The sequence below is a fragment of the Lepidothrix coronata genome, unplaced genomic scaffold (assembly GCF_001604755.1).
Source record: "Lepidothrix coronata isolate B3197 unplaced genomic scaffold, Lepidothrix_coronata-1.0 Scaffold75, whole genome shotgun sequence".
Classification (NCBI taxonomy): Eukaryota; Metazoa; Chordata; class Aves; order Passeriformes; family Pipridae; genus Lepidothrix; species Lepidothrix coronata.
Genome location: NW_016690255.1, coordinates 6,646,589 through 6,664,049, shown reverse-complemented (window position 1 = coordinate 6,664,049; position 17,461 = coordinate 6,646,589). Strand labels below are relative to the sequence as shown.

The 17,461-nt window shown below is 40.4% G+C and overlaps 1 protein-coding gene across 2 annotated transcripts in view; it reads left to right on the top strand.

Annotated features, from left to right (window-relative positions):
- The first annotated feature begins 8,381 nt into the window (after positions 1-8,381).
- The window catches only part of GNAL (G protein subunit alpha L), a 190,221-nt gene continuing 181,141 nt past the window's right edge, over positions 8,382-17,461 (top strand). The window contains exon 1 of one of the 2 annotated variants that reach the window (XM_017819498.1): positions 8,382-8,844. In XM_017819498.1, the coding sequence (XP_017674987.1) occupies positions 8,382-8,844 (463 nt within the window). The remainder of the gene's footprint in view (positions 8,845-17,461) is intronic. The other variant, XM_017819502.1, reaches the window with a different exon arrangement.

Below are 17,461 nucleotides of genomic sequence, written 5' to 3'. Positions count from 1 at the left end.
ATAATAGTAAAGTCTTCATTAAGGCCATTTAGGCATGAAAAATGGTATAATTTTTTTCAAGATCCTACTGTAAGACCCAAACTAACTACTGCTTAGTTAAATCTCATGTTGGACCTGAAGTTGCTCATAACGGCCACTGGAGGAAAACTAATATACAGAAAGCAGATGCCCATTGCTATACAACCAGGAAGCTCTGTTTGTCACAGCACTGCTTTTTAACATACCTTAAGTGAAATCAGACAGAAATTAGTGACACTGTCAGCTAAAGCATAGTGAAACTAAAGTATACAAGCCATTATTAAGAGTAGAAATATGTAGGGTTTTTTTAAATTACATATTGATGATAATTATCACCCTTTGGGATTCAAATGCTCCTCCAAAACTGCTTATGTGAAATTGGGTTTTCTGTAATTTTCTTCTCTTTTCTAAATATGAAGTCCTTTTGTATATTCTTAAGCATAAGGTCCTCTGCATCATTTCACATCTTCACATCATCTCTGCTACTAGCACATAAAAAATAAATATTACCTAGCAGCTACATAAGTTTGTGTTAATAAACTTTTGCCATAAGCAGGCATCTATGCAAGAGAAACTGTGGTATTCAGAGACTCTGCAGCACCTTTGTGTCACAGAAGTATTTAATAATAAGCATGAAGATTTAATGAAAATCTCTAGCAAAAAACGACCAAACCTTTCTATTATATCACCTGGGTAGAACCTCTTTAAAATAAGAACTAGAAAGATGAAAGGCTTCATTCTAGCTTGCTGTCAAGGAGCTACCAACAACTCACTTGCAGGATTTCATTTGTGGGAGATCTTCTGTAAGGCTGGAAACTTTTCCTTCCTGAGAAATTGTAGAAATCTAATGCCAATGTCACCTGAAACTAAGCAATGCAGGGGAATGAATGCATGTTGTCCTGAGGAACAACCAGGCATGGGCAGAGGATTAACGAGACAGTAGGACTATTTACAGCCTATTTTTAGTAGTACTTTGACTTTAAACATATTTGTATTCTTGAAAGCTGCCTGGTATTCCTATTCAAAGAAGAGAATGAAGGCCAAAAAGCAGAGAAAAGCAGAAGATGAGGAAAGCAGATGATCCTCTCTGTTTACATTCTCTAAGGAGAGAAAACCTTGTATCAGTCTAGATTTTGGGGTTTTCATAAAGCTGCTTAAAAGGGACAGTCTCTCCCCAGCAATGAGAAATGTAGAAGAGGCCATATTTTTTGAGGTATTCAAACTTCTCTGCTGGGCCAATCCTGAGAAGTGTAGGAAGGCTGCTGAGAATTCAGGTTCCCAATTTATTTCCTTAAATCAAAAAATGAATGAGAGTAAGATGGGAGAAGAAAGGAATGGGAAAATTTCTTCTGTGTTGATGCACAGGCCAATTAAATTAAATTAGTACTAGGAATCTAGAAAACAAAGGACTAAAAAACTATTATAACAATTATAAAAATTGCTCTGGGGTTTCCACCACTGAGTGGATTTCTCAGTAAAAAGAAATAACAATTAATTTCGCTACCCATAAAAATACAAGAACATTTATCTTCTATTAGAACTACTTCAATATTTTTAACCTAAGACAAACATCATGTTTGCATATTTTTATAAAGGCTGCACTACATTTAATATTTCTTCCTGCATTTTCTCTTTGATTTCTACAATAAGCATTGATTAATTATTTCCTATTTTCACTGGTTTCCCTAGTGTAATATATTTCAGTCCTGTTAAGTGGCTAGTCTTGGAAGGAACTGTCAATCCTGATGTAGTATAATTTAATTTTTGGATTGAGTATTCTGATTTTAACAATTCTGCCAATTTTCACCAAAAAAAAAAGCATTGCAGAAAATAATTACTTTATGAACCAAACTTTTTTGTCAATTCCTGCTTATATTGTTGTTCTCTCTTTTTATTGGCCTCCAAAAATCATATTTTAACTACAATACCCAGAGTTCCTTTCCTTTTCTATTATTCTATTATTCAGTATATTTTTAGGTTGATTCTCAGTTGAAATGGAAAGAATAATTTGTCTAATATTAAAATGAAAGGTAAAGTTTGTATGATGATCTACGTTTACGCACCAGCTCATCTGTTTTTTGTTCTCTTGCCTTAATTTAGTTTTTGCATTGAAGCAGTAGTCTAAAAGGATCTTCTAAAATAAAATACTTTTTCCAGTTATCCAGAAGGTTCCAGAAATCCCTGTACCTAAGACTTCTTTTACAGATCTGCCGGCTGCTCATATCAAGAGCAGAGAGTCCCCAAAACAAACAGCTCAGTCTGGAGAAGTTGTTTGTGTGAAGACTGCATCATGATGAATATTTATATGGAAATGAATTGAGGTTGCACAGATAAAGCATGCTTCCCTGACTTAAAAGAAATGCGGTACGTGATAGATACATACATTATTCACACACAAAATAGGATCAGAATCTTTTAATAGAAATGTTCCCGAAGCCGTGTCCTTTCCCTCCGCCTAGATCAGGTCTGTAACAAGTAGGACTGTTCCTCATTGCAGAAGAAATCTGTGATGGCTTTCTGCTCTGTGTTTCAGATTGTTCAAGTCACAGTTTTAAAAGTGCTACAATTTGTTCAGATTAGAACAGTTTTTCTCAGAGTAAAAACCATATTCATGACACAAAAAAAATATTACAAGCCCCTGATTCAATGCCACGGGTCAGCAGACTTTTTAAAGAAATCTTTACAAAGATATTTGAAAGAGATCATTAGGACCCTCATTGCTTTAGAGGTAGCAACAAGTTCAGTGCTACAGAGAAATCAACAGTTATGCCTCTGACAAGAGTGCATTATGTTATCTGATAGCACTGTTAAGCATACAAAAACTTCAGTTTGGTTTGTTTTGCTTCTGCCCTTCCCTGTTTAATACAGTACCATAGAAAATTACCTTATCCCACAATTTGCATTTTAAATCTCATTCTAACTGTTTTTGTACCTCACTTGCTCAGAACCTAGTTTTCAAGCAAGCTGACCTACTTTATCTTATTTTGGTACTTCCAGTAAATTCCCTTAAGCTTCTCTACTCCGACATTGCTTAAAATGTCTTCTGTATACTGGTAATCACTTCCCTTAAAGCAAAAAGAGCTACCATGACTGATACAAGAAAGATAATCTATTAGTCCTTCTGAAAACCATCTGTAAGATGGTTTTACATGGCAACAGTATGTTTCTCATTAAACTGTTCGTGAAAATGGTTGATTTATTTTGGAAGTTAAACCAAACAAAAACATTCATGTTGAGACAGGTTTCTTTCCACAGATGCTGAACTCTAGACCAAATCCCATTTTTGTACAGTTTTAAGCAAAGACAAATACTGTCTAACAATGGGAGGTACAAGGCAACTTTAATACAAGTGGCACTGATGGCCCCACTTTTAATAAACCTATATCCTTTTTTTCATCAGGACACTTTAAGGAGACTACTCTAAGGGCTGCTATTTTTTTAACAGTATTTATATGAAAGAAGCTCTCCAAAAAAGAAGTGGTAGATGGTTTTACTGCTATCATGCTCAGATATGAGAAGTTGCAAAAAAATACCATGGTGATGAGTGAGAGATGATTTGATAAAATTAGGTTTGAATAACTGTTGCTCTACAGCTATTACTTTTGTAGCTGAATTCCCACTATAAGGCTTGTTTTTCCACTTTAAAAATCTTCAAGCAGCCAGTAAAAGTGACATATAAAATTTGTGGTGAAGGTTGGAGTTCTGTGAAAACAGAGCGAGGGGGGATGGGGAGAGTTTGTATCTGTGTCTCTGTGTGTAGGAGGTACGGGTTATAAATCCTGCAGTGTCCTGTAAAGAAGACCAGGGGAAAAGAGACAGTTTTCTGTCTTTTGAGTGGTCTTCTGTCTTTGGATGATTTGAGATTTGTAGGAAATCAGGAGATTTATCTAATCTCTGCACATTTAACATAGAGATTTGTTATTGTAGCTGTGCTTACTGGTAAATTTTCTACCAGCAACATAGATTCCAGCCTTTAGAGAGCAAAGCATGTATCAAAGAGCAGTATTTTCTTCTTCCCATATACTAGCAATGATACAGTAGGGCAGCAGAGGCATACTAGTGTTTATTGTAAATCTTAAGAACAAGATTAATAGTGTTTGTCCCACAAGAAGCAAGTAGGCTTTTGACAAGTGCCTATCAAAGAAAAAAAGAGATGTTCATCATCTGATAAATCCCTGGATAAATCCTAGACCCTTTATCCGTGACAAAAATTAACCTCAACAGGAGTTTTTCAAATATCTAGCACTTATCACAGCATGTTTTTCTACTTTTTTTTTTTATTCTATTGCATAGCTTTCCTCTTTAATCACTGAGTTCCTGAAAAATCTTGAGGAAAATATATCAAAATAATTTAGAAAAAATATCTCACTCCAGGTTCTGGGTTTATAAGTTCTGACCTCATAGCATTATACTGACCAAGATATAGAAAAACAATATGGCAAAATTGTAGTCAGAATAAACTCACTGACTGATACAGTGACTAATCAGAACAAGAAAAGGAACAAATATCCAGCCCCAGAACAGCTTTTCCTTGTCTTTAGGATCCTTGCCGTGTCACAATTCTTACACATTCATTTAACTGAGTCTCTTTAATTCCCACACAGTTACATTTTCAAGGCAACTGCATCTACTACATTTGTTTGAGTTTGATCAAAAACTTATTTCTTGGTTAAAACTTGGAACACTGTATAAATCCCAAAAAGCTACATAGTATAGGTAAATATTATCAAATCAAAATTATTATAAAACTGGGAAAAGAACACGATACATTTTCATATGAGTGTTCAGTAAATGCATAATTTCCAGTCCTTTTTAAGAAACAGGGAAGACACTTTTTCATAGGAATAATATTTATAGATTTATTTTCTAGACCTGTATTACTCCTAGGAGTAAGCAGAGCCACCTCATGGACCTACCCTGCTGCTGCATATGACTGGATAACACATCTAATTATTTATTTCTTAGGTAGAACTATATATTGAAAGTAAGAAACAAAAAAGCAGTTTAAAGTGTTTTACTTCAAGTTCAGATCTAAATATTCATTAGCTGTTCCCACAATTCAAAAAGATGTGGATGGACTTGAGAGGGTCCAAGAGAGGGCCACAGAGATGGTCCAAGGGCTGGAGAACCCACCCTGTGAGGAGATCAAAGGACTTAGGTCTCTTCTCCCTGGAGAAGGCTCAGGAAGGACCTTCTCCCTGGAGAAGAGAATGCTCAAGAGGAACATCATCACAGTATTATTGTATTTAAAGGGCAGTCACAAAGAGAAAAGAGGAGCACCACATGGAGCCATATGGAGAAGATAAGAGACAATGAGTTCAAGTTGCACCAGGACACATTTCATTTCAATTTAAGAAATAATTTTTTTAAAGACAGAGCAACCATTCACTAGAACAACATCCCCAGCACTGGAGGTTTTCAGGATATGGCTAAACAAGGTAATAGGTTACCTTTCCCATGAAAGGTTGGACAAGAGGAACTTTTAAGGATCCCTTCCCCAGAGAACAGTCCTGAGCTGTTGATTTTATGGTTCTAATTTCAGTTACCACAATGAGAATCATAGCTAATAGGTATTACTGAAAAACAAAGCCAGTCATTAAGTTCTGGTTTGGATGACTAACCCTAGAAAATGCTGAACATTTCTCCATGAAAGATTCTCCAAAGAGTATTCAGATCAGAAAACTGCATCACACTGACTTTCTCGCTTGAAATTCTTGAAAATCTCAGTTCATGGTAATCCAGAAGTAGGGATGATTACTGTTCTTCTGGGGAAAGAGAGACGACAGGCTACTTATTGTTCTTTATGAGAAGTCCAAAGAAAAAAATCATGGAATACTTCTCCCTAAAGATCCAATTTACTCTTGTAGCTCACTGAAGGATCTTTCAATGAACATACTTTATTTGACATTTGATAAGGTAGAGCATCTATATCAGTGTTTGGCAGTTCAAGGATGCTACCCATCCATAGTTGTTAATACACTGGCTGCTATTTCAAAATTATTTATAAAGCATGCGATTTTACAGAGCATATTCTGCCAGGTCTCTTCTCTAACCCTGAATATATCACTCACCTTCCCTCTTACTCACTGAGCATACATTGTACGTGCTCAGAAGCACTTTAGTAGAATAAATTTTACCTAATCTGAACTCATTTGGACAGATTATGGCATTTCTTCCAATAATGAAAAGCAGCACATGATTCTGCAAATGTTGTTGTATGCATTGAGCTCTATGGATCAGCTTCAACAAACTAGGTATGTGCATTGACATTTGGGCATTAAATCCCTGACTTTCACCACTACTTTGGGTTGGGTTTTTTTTCCATGGTTTTATTGTATTGTTGGATGAGTAGCGAATTCTCCTATGTGATCCAATTACATTAGAAAGTATACAGCCACTAATCCCAGGATCCTGGCTATTCAGTCCACATTGAACATTCAGATTCTTCTGATCCTAATTCCTGCTCTGTTTTCAGCTGAAAGCTGAAATCTTTCACTCGCAGCCTAGAAGACAGTATATTCCTGTGGTCCATAAAGGCTTCCAGTGAAGGCACAGCAGCGCTGCAATAGTGGTGAAACATCCTCTGCTATGATGTAACCGCTTACATGTTTTGCAAGAAGATGGCAACCAGTACACTATAGAGTTATGTATGAAAACATACAATAGAAGCAACAGCTGTGGGGTGGTCTTCTTGGAGCTAAGGCATCTGTCCAAATAGTTGGAAAGCATTTTGAAGAGTATAAGTGAACGTCTACAGTGTGCTGGATCCTGCTAATATTTTCTTTATGAATTTCCTTTGTGTGGTGCAATCACAGACAGTTGATGCTTTCAGTTAAAAGGTATATATTTATTTTATGCCTAGGTAGGGTGATGTTTGGTTTTTTTTCCCAGTAAATGTTAACGCACAACTCACTGCTTAGTAAGTACATATTTTACAGGACGTTTGCTAAACCATTTGACACGAATAGATCTGTCACAAAACCAATTCTGTTTCCCATATCCAGAAACTAAAAACCATGCCCAATTTGCTCTAATTCGTTAATTGTAAAGTACAAGAATTGTACCTCCTTCCATTTCATCATACAGCAGTATATAAATAGTAGCATCTATTAATACAATATTGGTCACTGGAAAAAATAGAAGACAAAACCAATGACCTAATAAGACAGGTCATTACAGAATCCAATGAATAAAGAGGTCCCTGAATGTGGTTGATGCTACTGAAGTAGGAGACTCTAAATTATGTTAAGGTACATGTTGCTCATAAGAGTGAACACACAACCTGACCTTTGCTTTAAGATTCAGAGACACTGTTTCATCCAGCAGCCACATGCCGCTGAAAAAGGACTGCTGAGCTTATGGAGAACATAGAGATGGATGAAGCAGAAGAAGAGCCTATTTGAGACACGTTCCAAGTAACCTGAATTTGTCCAGGACTTCTCGTGAGAAGGGCTGCCAATGCCCTGGAACCGTCTGACTTCAAGCACCAGCCTTCCTTCCAGAGCCCACAGCAGCACGCTGCTGGAGTACTACTGCTGCCAACACTGACTGAGACAGCGAGCAAACCCCAACATTGCCTATTATTTTCTCCTACCGTCGCACCCAAAGCCTTCCTCCCACGGCATCCTTAGTCAGCGCGTGGGCGCAGAGTCGCGTGTGTGTGCTCAGGGGCTGGAAGTCGCGTTGTAGCTGCGAGGATGCCGAGGCTGGCGGGGGCTGCCTCGGCCTCTTCGGGGCCGATGTCACCGTGCGGGTCCCTCTCCGCGAGAGGCCTCCGCCTCGGCTTGTCCCCCAGGGATGCCGGGGGAGAGGATGTCTGTCTGTCAGGGGCTTAACCTCGGGGAGGTGTGCGTGCACCTCCCGGGGCTCACACAGGCGGCACGGCGGCCCTTCCAGAAGGGAGGAAACAAGGAGGGAAGGAGGAAACAAGGAGGGCGGCTGGTGTAGGCGGCGAGGGGGCGAGGGTCTCCCAGCCAGGGCGCGGAGCGGGAGGTTTGGGAGACCCTCGACCCCCGAGGCGAGGCGGCGGGGAGGGGGCGGAGGGGCGGACGGGGAGGGGGCTGCGAGCGTGTGTGCGCCTGTGTGTGGGCGCGGGCGCCCCCGCCCTTCCCCCGGCGTTGCTGCGCGGTGGGCTGGCGCTGGGGTATTTACGGTAACGTGGACCCGGCGGTGGCAGCTCGGTCGGTGTCAGGTGATCGGCGCCGAGGAGCCGCCGCCGCCCGGGAGGAAGATGCAAGATGGCCCAGCGGGGCCGTGAGGGGCTCCGCGGCGCCCCTTCCCCGCCCGCCGCCTGCCCGGCCGGCGGGAAGCGCTGAGGCCAGCCCCGCCGCGATACAGCCTGTCCCCGGCGGCGGCACCGAGCCATGGGGCTCTGCTACAGCCTGCGCCCGCGGCTCTTCGGCGACGCCGGCGGCGGCGGCTCCATCTCCAGCGCCGGCGCCGCCTCGGAGCCCGAAGTGCCGGCGGAGCCTCACGCCGCCCCGCAGCCGCAGCCTCTCGGCGTCCCGCTCCGGCCCGGCGGTAAGCCTGGCGGGGAGACGGACGGGCCGCCGCTGCTGCTGCAGAACGGCGGCGGCGGCAACGGGGCGGCCCCCGAGCGGCAGCCGGCGCTGCCCAAGGCCGGCGGCCCCGGCCTGGGCGGCGGGGGAAAGGCGGCGCGGCAGCAGGCGCTGCACCAGCCGCCGGCGCTGCAGAGGACCTGGGAGAAGCTGCGCCTGGAGGAGCGGGAGGCGGAGAAGGAGGCGAGGAAAGTCAGCAAGAGCATCGACCGGGCGCTCAAGGAGCAGAAGCGGGAGTACAAGCAGACGCACCGCCTGCTGCTGCTCGGTACGTGTGTGTGTATGCGGGGGTGTGCCGGGGCGGGCAGGTGCCCCGCGGGGCTCCCCGGCAGCGCCCCCTCCGCGGCTTCCCCTATTTCCTTTGGGCACCCTCCATCCCTCCTTTGTCTCCCCGCTGCCCTCTCCGCGGCCCGGCCCTGCCCTCCCGCCCCCCGGCCGTGGCCGTCCCCGGGCTTTCTCTTAGGCAGGTTTACACCTTCTTTTCCTTTCCTCCTCCCCCTTGTCTCTCCTCCTCCCTTCTGGCTCTGGCAGTGGTTTTGCAATGGAGAACACGATCGGCGCTTGTCCTGCGAGGGCGAGCGGCTCCACCCAGGCCGGCGGGCGGGAGCGATGCGGGAGGGGGAGCGGCGGGGTCTGCCCGGGGACAGGAGCCCTGCCCGGGCCGGGGGCTGCTCCCATCGCCCCCGGGGCGGGAAGTTCGCTCAGAAACATAGACCCAGAGAAAAAAAAAAAACACAGTAGAAAGGAGGAAAAATGGCCATGCACAAGATGTGTGTAGCCTGTGGATGGTCCTACTCTGCTGCGTGTGACCAGGGATGGCTTAGTGAGGAGCGCTACAGTGGGCTTGAGGCTCCTAAATTAGAGGAGTGCTGATGAGCAATAGGCTCCTTATTTAAAGAATCAGCGAAGGGAATAAGAGGAAATAAGCGGGTGTAGGTATGTACATTCCTCAGGCATCGCCTCAACTACAAGATGTGTTCTTCAGCTGTTGGCTCTCAGATTTTTTTAAGGATGATTTGTCAGCTTTTGTCCTCTCTTCTCTGAGGTGCTACGTGTGGTCTGCTACTGCCACTGCTCTTTCTAAGCATTAGTTAATAGTCCTCTCCAGAGGATTTGTACCAGCTGATACATTTACAGTATGAAAACCACAGGGGTATCTAATACAAGCATCTCATTTCCTGCAGGAAACAGAACAGTCATACTGCAGGGCTTTTTTTTTTTTTTAATGGTCTGAGCAGAGGGCTTATTTGGCCTCTTAGCTGTGGTCATAAACCTCTGTTTTCTGTCAGCATGAAAATACTGATTTGCTTTTGCATTAGCTTGCTTTGCGTGTTTTTGTAAAGTTGCGTGGTACAAAGTTTTGGTGCTTATCTATGTGCATTCCAGATTTGGGGTAGTCTTTACATCTTTCTTTATGTTACTGGACTCCCTCGTTCCTGTTGGTGGGTAAGGGGAGGAGAAAATATGAATACAGCAGCACATAAAAGGTATAAGCAATGCTCGCCAGAACTGTAGTGCTCCACTTCCAAAAATGTACTAGTAGTGTAGGATATTAGTACAGCCAGTAAAAGGGAAGAGGAAGAAGATGTAATTCCCCATGGAATTAGTAATATTATTTGTAAAATGTCTCTTCTGATTCTTGAACTGTTACAGTAATTAACTCTTAAAAATATGCCTTTTTAAATGGAATATTAATAATTTTAATGTTTTTTCCTCCTGTAACATCTGAAAATGTGTTGTGACTAGTATGGCTACAAGAAGGCAGAGATACTGGTTGGTGGCCTTCCTCTAGAGAGCATTGTAATTGCTCGAACAAAAGGATCCTAACAAATAGATATTATGTGTATTCTATAACATGAGTGGTTGTCATAGTAAACCAGAGCAGTAAACACCTGTTCAGAAACAATGCCATTTGAAAAATAAACCATCTGTGACCCTTGGCACCCTGAAAGAAACTCAACACTCTTGAGACTGTCTGTGTTGAATTTTGTATTAAATCTGTATCATAATCAACAAAGATTCTCTTGATCTCCATATCGCTGGGAGGAAATGTTAGATTATTGTTTCAGCCCTGGCAGATCAGGGCCTGATATAAATGTTTGATTTGGATGTAGGGAGAGCTGCAGGTGCTTTGTGTTGCTGTTTGAAAGAAGTGGAAACGCTGCTCCAGATAAGAGGAAATTATTTAGAATGCGGAAGGGCTTATTTGTCAGAGAAGGAGTAAAGCAAAATTGCATTGCATAAGGCAATCTTTTTCAATCTTTCACAGAGGAAAAGACTTAGGATGTATACAGAGGCCTCTTAGAATAAAGAATATTATCATCCTGATATTTTATAACATTTCAGGTGGTAAAGAACTGGATCCCTGTCCCTAAGGTCTTCCTGGCAGAGTGAGCCTGAAAAGCATACCTTTGCTAGAGAGAGGAGGAATATTTTTGTAGATCAACATGGAGGAAATGCATAGCAGAGATGAAATGGTGAATGCAGTGACAGCAGAGCACTGTCACAGAGCAAACAAAGTTGAGCAACAGCGTTGGCGTGGGCTTTGTGTTTCTTTTTTTAAACACAAGTTTGTAAATAATAGCCTCATACGTGTTTGTCCTTGTATATCTTCTATACTATCTGGGGCAAGTTTAGAGGATATTATTGAAATTTTAGAGAAAAACACAGACTATGTTTTAAGATGCTACTACTAGATATCAAAAGGGTATGCAAATAAATGCACTAATGTAAGAACACTAAGAATCTCCAGAGTCTAAATAAGTAGTGTATTAGAAGAGAAGCTTCTTTAAATGTTTGAAAACGACCTTTCCTTAAAAGCACACTGATTCTTTTATTCTGTCCAATGAAAACAATCAGCTTTGTGATGAGCTGTGCATGTAAGTTACCAAGATATTATGAAGTCTCAAAGGCTTTTTTTTTTAGTGTATGTTGGTAAATATCTCTCAAAGAGCCTGTTCTTGCCTGTCACAGTTTCCCCCCAACTGATGTCTCGTGCTGCACATGATGTTTTGATGCTCTCCTGTAGCCTACATTTGGAAACACTTAATGTCTTTTGTCATAACCAGCAGTTGTGAAAGGGAAGGTGTGTGCAGTAAGTCCTCAAGATCAGCTCTGTCTGTGCCTCTCACATTAAGATGTGTATATATCAGCTGACTGTAAAGGTGATGTAGAGGCTTTACTGCTGCACTGGAATAACAGCAAACGCTGTTCGGGTCTATTTGTTCTTCTTTTGCAAGAAAAAGAACCCCCAAAAAATGGAAACCAGCTTTCCACCACAGTTGGCTCTTTCTTGCTTAATGTCCACTTTAAAAAAATCAGAAATTGTATGATTATTGAAGTGATTATTGTGCACTTGTATTATTTGTGGGGGTTTTATTTCCTTTTCTTTTTGTAAGTGAAAATGTTCACCTGTGCAGAATTTCTAGAATGCTTTTACGAACCCTGAGATGAAGATTATTTTAGGTGTACATATTTATTGCACAGATTTACAGGACTTGATCACAGTCTTGTAGCTTTGTTTTCTGTCTTGTTTTCTGTTTGGTCTTTTTTTCTAGGGAATTGTAATCACTCTCTTCTACAGGACTGTTTTTAGCTGCTGATTTCCTAGAAACTGTAGAAACACTACAAATCACTTTATAGAAGCAATTTATGTTCTCATTTCCAGTCTCATATTTTAAACTATTTTGTGAGTAAGTGTGGTGAAGGGGAATTGGCTTTAAACAAAGTGTTAACCATTGTGGTATAATTAAGGCCCATGTAATGTTGAAGTAAGCCATAGATAGAATTTTTTTTACTAGGTAGCTCTTGTCTTCTAACCTCTGGCTCCTCTTTCTTCCATTTATCCTGACTCTTGGTTGCTGTCCTAAATTCGGATGACTTTCTCAAGCAGAACACATTATTTTACACTTCCCTGCTAAACTGAAACTGAAAGTGTTCTGGGTAAAAGCTTTTCTATTCAACAGAAACTGAAAGTAATGATGTGGGGATTGAGAGAGGGAAAATGGAGATAGTAATTTTCTTCACTTAAAAGGTACTGTAACTGCTTACCTGATATTTAAGTATTGACTTGATAGTGAAATTTAGATATATTTGGTGATGTTTATGTACAAAAGTATGTAAAACATATCAGGAAACGTAACTCCCCTGAACTGATGGAAATCAAACACAAGGATGCCTTGTCAAGCTTGGGAAACTGCTAATCAGGAGATTCCAGAAACTCAGAGGTGTACAGTAAAAGTAATCTCTTTTAGTTTTCCTAACTATACACCTAAGGACTGTTGTCAGAAATAAACTTTGTTGCAAAGAGGGTTTCTGATCTTACAGTGGCTTTTAGGTGTCTGCATAAGGCTGTGTGCTTGAGGTGTTTTTCTGTTACCACCAGAGATGATGCCCTCCTTTGTCTGTAAATGAGATTGGCAGATTTAGGATCCCTACAGCCAGGTAGTCTCAACATGGAGATAATGGATATATAATTGGTAGGAACAGATATTTCCAGGACTTTGGAATAATGGGCTGCAAATACTGACCAATGTAATAAAGTAAATGGTTTCTATAATCCCCAATCCTTTGCATCATTTGTATTTCTTCCAAAATGCTCTTCTGCTTTGGTTGTAACTTATGGCATCACAAGAAATGGTATATGCACTCCTCCAGGTGAGGAAACCAGTAGGCGGGAGACACCAGGAAGTTTAATTAGTTCTTAACTTGGGAGTTTAAGTGTACTGAAAGCAATCCCTGATTTACAATACTTAGCTTTTCTTTTTCCTGTAAACTAACAACTAACTGCATTTAGCCCGTATTTAGATGGTTTAACTGATTTCCGTTCTTTGGTTGATTTTGCTTGTCTTTAATCACTTAATATTTAAGAAAAAAGAACTATTTTGTTTTTTCCCATGTTAAGTGTAGCAGTGCTGTGAGGCTTTCCCTGCTGTGCAAGGATGGGTTCTGCAGCTGCTACTTAGGTAGTATGAACTTTCAACTAGTAGGCAAGTTTTGTATATCAGTGTGTGTTCCACAAATACTTACTGTAATATAGTGTCTTAATTAAGCAAACTATACTGGGATGTTCTTTGTCATTTTAAGGTCCCATTACCGTTTGTAACTTATTGACTGCAGAAATTTTAAAGAGTGTGTAAAACTCCTAGATTTGAATATTTGTTTTCCCTTTCTCCATGCCTTCCCCCCCCCTTTTTAGAAGAAATACAGTTTGAAACAGTATTCCCATGCTCATCTCTTTCCACTGCTCAACACACACATAATTTTATTTTTTTTTTCATTTTATTTTCTTTGACTCAGTGAAACTACAAATTTAGGGAAATACTTACTGGTGGGGTTTTTTTCCTGAAGTCGTGGCTTCCTTCAACTTACTTTTTCAATTCGGGTACCATTTGAGTTTAGAAAGTTGAATTAATTTTTTAAAAAATTACTCTTTTTAATCCAGCAGCCTGTCTGAGCTGTGGCAGAAACCTGGCCTGCCCTCTGCACACCAAGTTTAGCTTATTTGATAGTTAAACCTGTTCTAGAAATATTTTCCTTTTGCTGAATGGTGTGGAAATGTTTCTTCTCCATGTATTTTTAATAGTAGTAGAGAAACAAAATGGTGCAAATAAGATAAGAGCTTTTGCTTACCCCCTTTATAGAAGGAGTAGCAACTTCTGAGTTACCATTTTGCGTTGGAGAAGTCTTGACAATACCTTTCAGGGCTTTCTTAAATTTTGTGTGGTTTGGATCTCTTGTAGTGGCCAATAAGAGGCTCTTCTTAAAGTAGATGCTTGATGGGTTGAACAGATTAGTAAAACAAAGCACAGAGTGGGAGTTACTCAGCCTGTTGGCTGGTGCCACAGTCCAAAAAAGTCCTTAAGTGGCCTTCTGTTGAAGGTATAATCTATTTTTAGAAATGGAAAGGTATGTCAGTAGTTATTACTTAGTGTATTCTTAATAAAATCAGCCTTTTGCAGGTACTTAAAATAGGTTGGTTATGGTTAAGATTTGCAGCCTTGCGTGGTTATTCAACCCTGTGAGATCCATGTTGGGCTACAGTCATCAACACAGGTTTCACTTCATGGGTAGAAGCTTTATCTTACTGTGCCATTCCTTACAACTGTCTGACACAAGTGTTCTGAGTGGGTTTTTTGTAATGCTTGGGATGTTTTCTTTTGACTGATAATAAATCAATAAGGTGTTGTGGTTTGTTTGCTTGCTTTTTAAATACCCAGGAAGGGAGGATCTGGAAGAAAGGCAGCTTCGTACCTGGCCTGTGCACATCATATTTATGCCTTTTCCAAGAGTGGATGAACATGTTCAGTACACTGACTAGCAGTATTTCATATTATCCCTGTAGCACTGTGTAGCTGTGTGTGAAACTCCAGTGTCTTGTGGTTTGTCTACACATGAATATTGAAGAAAAGTATGAGAACTTAAAGCCTTGCTGAATAAGCTGTACGAAGAAGGACACACAAGTCCCACACTTGCTGCTTGGGACAAGAATAAGTAAAAGCTACTTAAGAAAATATTTATTATTTTCTTTTTCTGTGTTCACGTGAGGAAAATAAAAAAATACAAGAAAAAAGTTGCCAATTAATGTCTGTAACATAAGGCATACATCAATCACCTGTAGTGGAAGATCTTAGTTGATAAGATCTCTTTGAAGTCAAACATGAATTGCTTCCTCATAATCTGGTATTTTACATTTGTTTGTTTTTAAACTTAAGTTTGAAGAATTATAAATTTCACTTATATTAAAAGTAATGTCAGGTTTAAGAATAATAAATTATTCTTGCTGAAAATACCATTACTGTAGTAAGTCAGTCTTGCTGTTATCTTTATTTTAGAGAAGAATTTACATCATGTGGGAACAACATGCATTGTGGAGCTTAAAAGCTGTTTTAAAAGCAGAAGGCTTTTGTTTTCTGAAGTATTTAAAATAAAAAGAAAAAAATTGAAAAGTCACTTTTTTCTATGATAGGCAACACAATTTTGACAGTTTCTTTTAAGAAGACTTCATTCCTTTAAGGGGCAAAAAGGAAGCTCTTTTCAGCAATCAACTCAACCAAATTGTCTAGTTGGTCTTCAGTAAAAGAGGGCATTGCTTCTCTAATTTGAGTTAGTGCATGCAATGGAGATAAGTAGCAGCTTAAAAACATCTGTAATAAAAGTCTGACAATAAACTGAGTTCCCACTCTCTGTGGGTATCATTTCCTCACCCCCATCCTCTCTTCTTTTAATTTGAAAATACATACTTTTTGACACGTGTAATATATTCTGTATTTAATTTGCCATGTATGGATTAAAATGGATAGAAAGAGTTGTATTTTTCCACCATGAAGAATGAAAGCTGTGTTAAACTGCTGGAAGTGTGGATGAACATGAATCCTTAGTATTAGGTGCAAGTGTAATTTATAACTTATTCACAACAGTTTTCAATAAAAGGTTGTTGCTGGAGACATTACCAACTCTGTTATGCTACAGTTCTCTTCTTTTTGGAAAATTGGTCATTCTGCATCTTGACAAAAATGTAGATGCACTTCATGGTGTAAGGCTGTGCCTTCTTCGTAATCATCTTTATTTTTCTGAATGCCTTACATCACAGAATATGCTGAGCTGGAAGAGATCCACAAGGATCATCAAGTCCAACTCTCAACTCTGCACAGGATAGCCCCAAGAGTCACACCATGTGCCTGAGAGTACCATCCAAATGCTTCTTGAATTCTGTCAGGCTTGGTGCTGTGACCACTGCCCTGGGGAGCCTGTTCCAGCCACTGGATGAAGCACCTTTTTCTAATATCCAACATAAATTTCCCTTGATACAACTTCAGACCCTTCCCTTGCGTTCTGTCACTGGTCACCACAGAGAAGTGATCAGTGCCTGCCCCTCCTCTTCCTCTCATGATGAAGTTGTAGACTGCAATGAGTTCTCCCCTCAGTCTCCTCTTCTCCAGGCTGAACAGATCTCAGCTGCTCCTCATACAGCTTCCCCTCAAGGCACTTCACCATCTTTGTTGCTCTCCTTTGGAAACTCTCTAATAGCTTAATATCTTTCTTATATTGCGGAGGACTAAGCTACAACAAAAGCAAGTTGCTCTTTTTTCTTGGGTGAGAGCACTTATTCCTAGTTCACAGGTTTGAATTAATTTCATGTTAACTGTAGAATCATTTTCTATGCCAAATGGTATTTTTTCAGACAGAGGTGCACATGTGTGTCTCTGCCCACAGACGACCCCCAACGTTCTTGTGAAACGTAGTTGATTGCTCAGAGGAGTCTGGGTGAGTTAAACAACCCTTCAAAAGTATGTGGTTGGATTATGTCCTGGCATATCTCATAGGCTTAAATCTTCATAAGAACAGGGCAAGTGTAATGGATTCTGTAACAAGATTGCGTTTTTTCATCCTTTGACTCACTGGACATTTGAATTACAAAATAGACTTGTGGTGTTATCTGCTGCCTGTTCTGAGCTTCCTGTACTTGTCTAATTCACTGTCTAGGAGAGATATGAACAAGATATTAAGCACTTCTAACATGTACCAGCCTTTGCAAAAAAAATGTTTCTTTTTTATATTCTTATACAAATTACAAACCTAAGATGCTGAAGAACATAATAATTTGTATAAAGGACATATGCAGAAATAACTAGTTCATAATCTGAAAAGATATGAACTTAAAGAGTTTGATGAGAGGTTTTTTGGGTTTGGTTTATTGTTTACATTTTTTAAGTTAAAATTTAATTTTAATTTAGTTTTAAAAAAAATCCTCCTTTCCTTTCTAAGTAGCAAGATGCTGTGGAAGGTATTTATATCTCATAATGTGTCCATTTTCCCCCAGTCATTTAATTACCTAATGTTAAAAACTGAACAAATTAAGAAGTCCTTGATGTGTATGAGACAAA